The sequence below is a fragment of the Brassica oleracea genome, chromosome C1, assembly GCF_000695525.1.
Source record: "Brassica oleracea var. oleracea cultivar TO1000 chromosome C1, BOL, whole genome shotgun sequence".
Classification (NCBI taxonomy): Eukaryota; Viridiplantae; Streptophyta; class Magnoliopsida; order Brassicales; family Brassicaceae; genus Brassica; species Brassica oleracea.
In genome coordinates this window covers 1,661,731-1,673,019 of record NC_027748.1, presented here as the reverse complement: position 1 = coordinate 1,673,019, position 11,289 = coordinate 1,661,731, and the positions used below count along the sequence as shown (strand labels likewise).

General features: G+C 29.5%; 2 protein-coding genes across 2 annotated transcripts; one reads left to right on the top strand and one right to left on the bottom strand.

Moving 5' to 3' along the window:
- Nucleotides 1-4,050: 4,050 nt before the first annotated feature.
- LOC106314758 (RNA demethylase ALKBH5) lies at nucleotides 4,051-6,421 on the bottom strand. Its single transcript, XM_013752600.1, has 6 exons — nucleotides 6,205-6,421; nucleotides 5,533-6,000; nucleotides 5,360-5,445; nucleotides 4,760-5,070; nucleotides 4,597-4,668; nucleotides 4,051-4,499 (listed from the first exon to the last, which is right to left on the bottom strand). Exons 1-6 carry the CDS (start codon nucleotides 6,362-6,364, stop codon nucleotides 4,277-4,279), a joined length of 1,320 nt encoding a protein of 439 aa, XP_013608054.1. The 5' UTR covers nucleotides 6,365-6,421; the 3' UTR covers nucleotides 4,051-4,276.
- A 222-nt stretch (nucleotides 6,422-6,643) lies between these two features.
- On the top strand, nucleotides 6,644-8,728 carry LOC106314813 (oral-facial-digital syndrome 1 protein). Its single transcript, XM_013752653.1, has 3 exons — nucleotides 6,644-6,745; nucleotides 7,300-8,053; nucleotides 8,394-8,728. Exons 2-3 carry the CDS (start codon nucleotides 7,350-7,352, stop codon nucleotides 8,566-8,568), a joined length of 879 nt encoding a protein of 292 aa, XP_013608107.1. The 5' UTR covers nucleotides 6,644-6,745; nucleotides 7,300-7,349; the 3' UTR covers nucleotides 8,569-8,728.
- The last annotated feature ends 2,561 nt before the right edge of the window (nucleotides 8,729-11,289 follow it).

Below are 11,289 nucleotides of genomic sequence, written 5' to 3'. Positions count from 1 at the left end.
TAAAGAACCTTAATTTGTAAAACACTTGAACTATAATTAAATAACAATACATCGCAATTCAGACATCTTATTTTCTAAGTCTTTTTTTTTTATCTTTTTGCTTTATTTTAGTATTCACTAAATTAATATGAAGATGATAAATTTGATGGAAAATAATTAATGGAAAATTTTCACAACTTTTTTTTTATCTATAAACAAACAGAGTTATTAGTGAACACTAAATATGAAAGAGTGGAAAAACTTTTCTTTCATGTTTCTGTTTTGTTTCATATTTTTATTTTCAAAATTTCAAGCTTTGATTTTAGTCATAGATTTGATTATTTTATTTGATGGTAGAAGCATTTTTACTTTTTGTTCATTTATTTGAACATGTAATATATTTTTAATAAATGACTGTGTTGACAATATGACTCTAAAATTCATATAATATGATCTCAAACTAAATAATTATATTTTTTTGGTATAAAACCGAATAAACTGAAAACCGACGGTATATAAACCGAAACGAACCGAAGTAAATATGGATTTAGAATGGTAGTTATATTTAACTAACCGAAATACCGAAAACCGAAAAAAACTGAACCTAAACCGAACCGATATCCGGATTGAACACCCCTACCAAAACCCATAAATATGTTTGTTTTTTATAACATTTTGTGAATTTTAATTATATATCGGATTTAATAAAACATAAAGATATTTCAATTTTTAAATAGACCATTATTCTTTTTTTTACTATTTATTATTAGTAGATATATTAAATTATTAATAATAATAATTTATATAAAATAAAAATAAGAAAAATTAGTAATCCATAATATCTTAAATAACTAAATATTAACACGTATTTGTCAACGAAAAATAAAAAAAATTGTATTTTGTTTAATTTGATAAAAATGAAAAAAAAACAACTTAAAACAAAATATTAAATTACTAAAATCAACATTTTAATAATGAAGATCATATCAATAAAAATAAATTTAAGATATATTATTAGTTATGCTATATAATTTACATATAAATATACTACTATATTTAAATTAACTAGTTTAATCGGTTTATATACTAAAATCATATCCATACACTGTAGTTTCTTAAAAATTGTATCCATTCGGTATTACCAAATCTAAACAATTTTATCTATTTCGGTTCGGTTTGGTCTTAATTGGTTCGGTTTTATCGTATTGAATGATTCTAAATCTAGAATCTTATTATATAAAATTTGGTTCTTCAAAATTGCTAATTAACATGATCGCAACACATAACAGTTATATATTTAAGATTGTGACATGTGTTAATCTATCTCATAGTTAAAATATATATTATTTAATAGTAATTTTTTTTAAATCCTAATCAAAAGATAATTGCAAAATATTTTTTGAAAATATTTTTTTTTCTAATATTGTGACATGTGTTTAAATATATAATGATTAAAAATATATATAATAAATTAATAAAAACGAATAAAAAAAACTACTTTTAAAAATTATTTAATAGTAAACATGATTTTAAAAAAAACATATTTAGTAGTGATTTTTTAGAAATTTTCCTTTTTCAAAATCCTAACAAATAGATTTGAAAACAATTTATTTAATATAATTTTTATTTTCTAAAATTTTAATGAAAATATAATTATAAAAGATTATATTGAGCTTGGTTCTTCAAAATTGTTAATTAACATGATTGTGTCACATGGTAGTTATATATTTAAAATTTTGATATGTGTTAAACTATATCATAATCAAAAATATATATACTAAAATAACAAAAATGATTTTTCTTAAAAATTAATTATAAATATTATTTAATAGTCTTATTATTATTATTATTATTATTATTATTATTATTATTATTATTATTATTTTCATTATAATGTTTGTTTTAAAAGATACTAAAAATAGAAAATTATAAAAGATAAACATTAACTTTAATAAAAAATGTTAAACAAAAACGAATTGTAAAATCCTTCAATTACAATAAATTATTTAATTAAAACATGAATAAAACTAACAATAAATTATTTAATAAAAACATGAAGAAAACTAACTTCAAAATAAATAATATAACTTTTATAAAAACCTAATTAAAAGAAAATTGTAAAAGTACTCTTATTATTTTCTGATAAGTAAATAATTTTTATTTTTAATAGATAATTGTATGTTAAAAAATTCTGAAAAACACAACTATAAATATTTCACATCTATATTTTGACTTAAGCTTCCACATATTATTTTTACAGAACACAATAATATTTACATGAAAAGTATTTCCTGAGTATTTTTTTAAAAAATTTCTTGATACAACTCAACTTTTTATTATCCTTATTACATCTTATGATGCTAGCATAACTTTCAATTTTAATGTTATTGTTGTACATGAGTATGTGTGAATATGATAGACATGTGTTTGTATGTATAAGAAAAAATATATAAATAATTAAACAAAATTTTTCTATTAAAAATAAAATTGTTGTATAAAAATCTAAAAGAAATAAAATAATTAATTTCCTTTTTAAAAGTCAAAATAAAATAAAAACTTAAAAGTAATCTTATTTTTCTTATAATTAACTAACTTTACTTTTTAATTATTTTTTGTTAAAAAATATAAACCAAAATTAGCTTCAAATAATTAGATTGTGAATGTGTTAATAAAAACTTCCATTATGTGAAAACAACTTCTTATTTTCCTAAAATATTAAATAAAAGAGATTTCTAAAAGAAAATTCTTTTCTAATCTTAACCAATTAAGAATTTTTTTTTTAAATCGTGACTAGAGAGAATTGTAAAATTTTATTTAATAGTCATTTTTACTTCAAAATTTTAATGCTAAACATGATAGTAAAATTTATTTAATTGACAAGAAAAATTGTAAAAATATTAATGATATTGAAAAAAGGGAATTTCGAAAATTGCAACTTTTAAAAATAGTTAATATTAACTGGAAATAGTTATTTGATAGAAATTTTATTTTTTAAATCCTAGACAAAATATAATAGTAAAATATTATGTATTACTAATTTCTTTTTCTAAAATCCTACAAAACTGTAAAAATATATTTGATAGTTGTTTTCCTTTTTTATAAAAAAAAAATCCTAAACAAAAGAAATTTGTATGATATTTGATATTATTTTTAAGAGAGTGTTTGATGATAAACATGATACTAAAAATTATTTGATATTATTTTTAAGAGAGCGTTTGATAATGAACATGATACTAAAAATTATTTAATTAACGAAATAAGTGTAAAATTAGTATTGATACGAATTATAAAAATAGCAATTTTGAAAATATTTATTAATAGCTAAAAATAATTAGTTGATAGCAATATATTTTTTCTAAAATTGTAAAGAAAAGATAATTGTAATAGGTTATATAACAGTAATTTATCTTTTCTAAAATCTTAAACAAAATGGTAAAAAAGTATTTAATATTTTTTTAATTATAAATAAAAAAGAGATTTATAAAATAGAATGTTTTCCTTTTTAAAACATCTTACCAAAATAAAATTTTAATGACTTATTTAATAAAACATTAAATTAGTACATAAAAACATGTATAATGTTGTCATTGATTCGATTGATGTATTTAACTTTCATTTCTTTTTACTTTTCATTTATTATTTCGGATTGTGTTCAGTTTAAATGTTTATATATAATATTTTCTCTAATCTTTATTATAAAGTTTATAACAACTCATCTATGCACCATGATTATAAAATACAAATATTAATTTGAACTTATGTTTGAAAACGGATTTTAATTATAAAATAAATCTCAAACAACATATGCACAAAACAATCATAATACTATAATAAAATGATTTATTATTTTATGGTTTTTATTAAATTAAAACATCAAACAAAAATCCGTTGCAACGCAACGGCTCATATCTTGTATAAAGTATATTTTATTTAACTACATATTTTATCTGAGTTTTCGTTTGGTTTTCTTAATCCTATATTATAAAACTTCGATAACCTTCTCCATTTTAAATCTAGAATATAAAACCTGCTAGTGCATTTTAGAAGTGTTACATTTACTTTCAGTCGTGGTTTATGAGTTATCCTTTATTCTATTATTTGGTAAAATAAATAATTAAGTTCGTATTACAAACATAAAAATATAACAAACAGAAAGCAAATTCTATACTCAAACATTGTCGGAGCTAGTATTATTACTATGAACCTTGGGTCTATAAGCTGTGTTAGGAGAGCGTCGTGAACTTCCTCTTCTTCTACTTGATGATGACCACTCTCGACTCTCGGAACGATGATAACCTCAACTCGACTCACGATGCTTGCATTGACCACCTCCTCGACTGTTGTAGTTACCACCGTTTTGGTTGTTGTTCCATCTTGAAGCGCTAATGGCTGCAACAGCAGGAGGAGTGCTCTGCGTGGTCTGTTCGTACGGCAACGGCTTGATCCCTTGCAAATCGGGATCAGGAGTGAACCCAACTGGTCTTTTGGACTCGTCCATTTTCCTAAACGTGATCGATATCCTAAAAGCACAACCAGGCAACACACAAAAACAGAATGAGAAAGTGCACACCGAACATAAACGTTACCAAAAGTTCATTTAGGTGTCCAAATAGTTACCTCTTCTGAGGAACCGCAGGTACACAATGCTTAGCTACATCTGCACCATTACCCTTCAACACAAGAACTGATCTGTGAAATAAAAAAAAAGCGTAAGCCATAGAAATTTTAGTAGAAAATTATTGAAGAGAGTGTGGCAAACCAATGCATAGAGCTTTCTTACCCGACAGGAAGCGGCAACGAGTAAGAACCAGAGAATTCACCAGGTCCATCGATTTTGAGATTAGCTCCAAAGAGTATATCGCACTCACTGAGGAATGAGACTGTGCAGAAAGGTCGTAGAAAATCGTGGTTATCGATATGAGGAGGTATGCAATCACCTTCGTCATATATATTGACGATACAACTATCAGGTACACACGTTGGAGGAAGCACATGCCACCCGACCAACCTTCTGATTATTACTTTGAAAAGTAATGGTATTGGATCAACAGCTCCGTGTTGAAGGATCCCTGGTGGGTTTCCCGCTTTGTCCTGTAGAAGAAAAAAAAACAGAAAGTAAAAACTCTTACCACATTGATTAGATAGAGACCGGTCATGGGCAAAATCCAATGAAATATTGAGCTTAGGCCCCCAATTTTTTTTTTGAAAAATGATTTAGGCCACTAAACCTCTCCAAAAATGATTTAGGCCACTAAATCTGTTTTAAGAGAAAAAATAGTTGAAATTTTTAAGAAATAGTCTATGCCTCCCTCAACCTTATGGCCAGCCTAAACCAAAGTTGATGAAACTGTAAGAAAAAAGAAAGAAAGATGTCACTTACTGTTGCGTAGTTGTAACAACATCCGAATTGAATAGTAACTCTTCCTTTGCCTCTCATCCACTTATGTGGAGCAGTGAAAGTACGTTCTATAGATACACGAATAAAACAAGATATTAGTACACGTTAAGAGTTTCAATGATTGGCATTATATGCTTAGAAACTAACTAACTAACCTTGGAGCTCTCCTTTGCGACCCTTCTCTTGTAGCTCATAGACATAATCAACGATCCTTTTCTGCTCAGCAGCGCTGAAAACACCAGTATGCAATTCAAGTCCATCGAGGATATCAACGCGTCTCCCTTTAACTTTCTCGTAACAGCTAAACACTTTCATCCTCTTCACGTTAATGAACCGATACTGCTCTCTTTCATCCCTAGACAACTTACGCTTCTGAGGAGTCTTCGTCCAGTCTTCACTCACCTTCTGCTCTTCTTCCTCTTCTTCTTCATTAAGCCCATCCTCTTGTGTCATATCAGCCCATGACATTTTAGGACTCGTCGTCACAGAAGCATTGAACTTGCCGTCACGGTCATCCTCTACGTTACGATCGGTTTCTTCAGAATCCATGTCTTCCACCACCAGATGAGTAATCGGTTTGTCATCTCTAGAAACAGTCTCTGAGTTGTTATTACAAGAATTATCTGTAATAAAGAAAAAACAATATTAGACATAACAGGAAAAAAACACAACCATCTCTATACTAACTGATCATATTGTATTCAAGAGTGCAATAAATTTGGAAAATTTCCAGAACACAGCCAACCAGAAACAAGCAGGCACAACGTTCGTGGCTAGTATGATGTTTCCGTTTGAACAGAACGGATAAGAAGAAGAATCACTGAAACCTGGATGTAGAGAACGGATTCGACGGGAGAGAACATGGACGCAGTCTGAGCAGAGATCTCTAGATAAGAAAGGCAGCCAAGTGGTTAGAAACTCCGAAGCGATCTTGAGATCCGATGGCTGATACTTGCCGAGGAAAAGGTCGTCGTCGAGTGGCTCCATTATCTTTTTATCACACACGAAGAATCGCACAAAAAAACAGAGTTTCGGTTTGTACGGACCGAGTGATATTCGTAGGTTCGTTTACTTTCTTTTTGGGGCGGACTATAAAACCCACTAGGGGTAGTTTCGGTATTTATCTACAGTCTGTTATGACACGCCGACGGCACTTATGATCCTTGTGGGCTTCAAAGCCCATTAGTTAAAATCTGATAACAGCCCGACACCATTAATTGTAATTGGGGTCTAAATCTAATTATTATTATTCCAATTTCTCGAACACAAACTTTCAGACATGTTTGGTCTTAAACTGGTTCATCTCCCTTAATCTCTGTAATTATCTCTGCCAATCGGCGACAGACTCGAATCAAACCTAATCTTCTGGTAATCGTACGGATCCTTATTTTGTGCCATAAGTTTGTTCATTTTCGTTCTAGATTCGTGCCCACGACCATTCGATCTCAACTACAGTCACGGTTTCTCTTGGTGAATTTAGCTTATCTTCTTCGTTTGTCTGTTTCATGTTTTGACTCTAGTGTGTTAAATATGGCTCGTGCTTGTTTTCAAATCAATGCCACTGATCATGGTGTCTAATGCACCATAGTTTGTTGATATTCGTGTAAATTGTTGTTCTGAGACTGTCCAAATAGTTTCAAAATCAGTGGAAAAGGGTTATGTATGATTAGTGTTGTTGCTCTTAGATTAGATGATTTATCTTGTGAAGCTACTTATAGAATATATATTTTTTAATTGCTTATGTCTTGATCTTCATATCAATCATTGTCATTGCTTAGTCAATAGGAGGCTTACTTACTTAACACATTATTATGAGCACCATTTGATATTCTTTTTTTTTTTTCTATGTCAACCAACCAACCAACCTACTAGATAATGTTGTTTTTAGTTTGGATTCTCAAGCTTCTTTTTAATTATTGCAGAAACAAGTTTTCTTAGCTTTTAGTTTTGGACAAAGATCTTGGGAATAGCTATGGCTGCTGCACATGATCCATCATCAAGAGAAGCCCTTGAGATGAAATTTGGTCAGCTGCAAGTGGATTGTGATTTACAAGCGGAGCTGCTGGATAGAGTCAAATCAGCTGCAGCCAGCTTACACTACTTGAGGTCAAAAGCTACGATCTTGCCCGTTCCTGGTCTACCACATGTGTCGCTCAGTGTAGAAGATGATGGTTCAGTTTCTGAAGTGGTCAAGGACATCATCAGTCTTCTGACTTTTACTGGAACTAGCAAGAACCAAGACTCCTTGGTTACAGAGGATGGATCTTCTACTTTGAAGATGCTCCAGTCCATACAGATGGTCTCTGATGTGCTGGAGTCTCTTCTGAGGAGGGTCACCGCAGCAGAATCTGAAGTGTCGTTTCAAAAGGAGAGGGTGATCATAAGCGAGGAAGAAAATAGAAGGAAGACAGTCCAAATCGAGAATTTGTCATTGAGGTTAGAAGAGATGAAACAGATTGTACATGAGAATAAAGATGTTCTCGACGAGACAGTGGAGATAATCAAGAAACTGGTTGAAGATAGTAGGAAGGATAGAGAGAAAGCTGTTGAGAATGAAGAGGAGCTCCGTCGTGTGAAGACAGAGTTTGAGTCGCTTAGAAATTATGTTAATACTTCCACCAATGTTGTGGAAACACTTCTTTCGTCGGAGAGGCAGTTCCAAACTATCGAAGCACGGTGAATCTCATCTCTCTCTTTTTGTTATGCAACTCTAAGCTCTTTTGTGTAAATGATGAGACAGGTTTGTGATTGTTCAATTGCAAATTGTGTAAAGCAATGTCTAGGATAGCTTAAAGAACGGAAAAATTAAGAAACTAGTCAAATGTTCAAATTTGCTCTTGTTTGGCTATTATAATTGCATAACATTTATTGTTTATCTTAGTTTAATTAGGGGCAAAAAGATAAATTAATAGAAAAAGTTGAATTGAAATGGCACTAATTTTGTAACAAAATTTTTATGCTACAACGACGCTTAATTTGAAACGGAGGGAATATGTTTTTTTTATTGTGAAAGCAGGCTGGTTGCCAAGTCTGCACAGCTGGAAGGTGAGAAGGCGCAGAAAGAGGTAGAGGTTCAAAAGCTGATGGAGGAGAACGTGAAGCTAACCGCTCTTCTTGACAAGAAAGAAGCGCAGCTTCAAGCCTTGAATGAACAATGCAAAGTCATGGCTTTGAATGGTTCAAACATCTGATTCTGCATCTCTTATCTCTTGGCAAAAGAGAGGATATCATTGGACGTAGCAGCCGTACTTAATTTGCTAATGGCCTTATGGGATTCTTATGTATGACATTCTGGTAACTATGTACAATCATGGCTTTGAATAAGCAAGTAAAAGTTGATCCGTTTGGCTACTCATTTGTTAATAGTTTATGCTTATTTGTTGGTATTGTCTCTGGACATGCATCAATTGCTCTATATGATATAATGAAGTTTAGTCTCTGAAGAATCTTCAGTACAATTACTTTAGACAATGATGTAGATTGTAGATAACGCTTTAAGAATGTCAAACTTGGATACATGAATATAATGTTTTGACTTAGTATCTTAAAAGAGAGGCTGTGCACATCTCTTCTTCGTTATGGAGTCAAATCATCAAAACCAAACTTTCCACAAATTAATCATGTTTTCGTTGTATAGAAGAAAAAATCAGTGGGAGAATACAAGTAGAAAGGATCAAAACATTCTTCCATTATTGTGACATGGACAGGCATTGTCTCCTATATAAATAAGACTAGGTAATAATCCGTTGCAAAGTGATTATTGGTTTTGTTATTTTTTTAGTAAGAAGACATTAATCTGTTTAATCTGGTTATCGGTTCGGTTTTAAGTTGTTTTTTAATCTCCTAAAATATAACTATCATTTAAAATCAATATTTATTTGGTTTGTTCGGTTAAATGTTTGATGTTTTTATTTCTTTTTACCGTGATAATCAAAAATTACTATTATTTGTTTGTTTTCGTGTTATGAATCTTAGATAGTCGTAATGTCGAACCAATGGTTTCATATTATACTACAAATCATTTTACTCAATTTGGTCGATAGTGAAAGAAGCATTAAGAAAAATAATATTTTAACTTCCAAAAAAATTAGATTTTTCAGTTGTGGTAAATACTTAGTTATAAAGTGCTCACGTCAATATGCACATGTATGTGTATGTAAAAATATATAAAAATGGTTGATAAATATATAAAGACACTGTTAATTAATATTAAATGACATTTTTTCAAAATAATACATGAAAAATAAAATTATTAAAACAAATCATTTTACTACAATTTGGTCGATAGTGAAAAAAACATTAAGAAAAATAATATTTTAACTTCCAAACAAATTAGATATTTCAGTTGTGGTAAATACTTAATTATAAGTTGTTCACGTCAATGTGCACATGTATGTGTATGTAAAAGTATATAAAGATAGTTGATAAATATATAAAGATATTGTTTATTAATATTAAATGACATTTTTCAACGTAATACATGAAAAATAAAATTATTTATAAACAATAATATTGTAAAATTTATATAAACTATAATATATAACTTACATAATTCTTTAAATATATGTATATATATGCATATAACGGATCAAATTGGATATTCGTTCCTATAAATATTGATACTTGTGATTTAATTTTTTTTTACGGATATTGCATTTTAGTATTTGATTTGCTTCGTAGAGTAACGAATATCCGGATTTTTCGGTTCGAATCAAAACATATAATGAATCAAATCAAAATTTATGAATAATTTGTTCAGCTCTATTCGTAAACAGTCAAAACAACGTAAAGAAGAACCATGCATGTGAGTTTTATATTAAAAAAACGTAAAGTACATAGTGTGAACATATTTATGTAGAGTTTGGCTGAGAAGCTCTCTACATGTGACATGTGTCCATTTTAGTGTGAACGCATTTATTACAATATTTCTACACGTGACATGTGTTCAATTTAGTGTAAACATATTTATTACGACGTTTCTCCTATGGTCATTTTCAGTCACAGAACATGAGAGTATATCCACCGATTCTAGGCAATTACAAACAGGACACCTTGAAGTGACTTCTTTTAGTCTCTCTAAATCTGGAAGAATAAACACATTCACTTCATTTTTTCCTAGGGAAGGAGAAACTGGAGTACAAATTGTGACACTGACAGTTACCAGGGGAGACTCACATCAAATGTGACATGAAAACTGCAAAAAGAGTTGTAATTGGTTCAAAGACAGAAGAAAATGCTACTCTAGTGGCCTTAGAACATGGTGGTGGTAGAAAAAACTTCTCTCGTCATAAGTGATCCAAAATCAAATTTGTGGCTTAGAGTTTATTGGGTATATGTCAGCTTGTGGTGCTAAAGACGTTGCTGAGTTGTTGTTAGAAGGTAAGTGCCACATGGGAGAGATATATTTATTTGCAGACATGGATCCTACAGTGTTTAGGGGATATGAGGAAAGACTTTGCTGAGTTGTTGTTAGAAGGTAAATGCCACATGGGAGAGTCATGTCTATTTTTGCAGACATGGATCCCTACAGGGTTTGAGGGATATGAGCAACTCTTTTGTGAATTTCTTTAGTTGTTGTACTATTGTGGAGTTAGCACAGACATTTTTATATCTCTTAGTTTAACTTTTTTTTTGTCAGCCTTTGTTTAATATCTGGATGTATATATATTTATATATCTTTTTAATTTCTTCCATTGTTTTTTGAGGTATTTTTCTTCACAATTCCGCTTTACAATTGGAGTGAAAAATAACTTGTGGGAGGAATATGAGATTTTTATTTTGAGAACAATATGGAGAATTTTTTCAATTGACTTTCAATTATCTTTATGTTTTAAATATACACATATTAGGATATATAAGAAAAATGGTTTTTTGCAAAATTGACCTACAACTTAAAGTCAAACACAAAACTA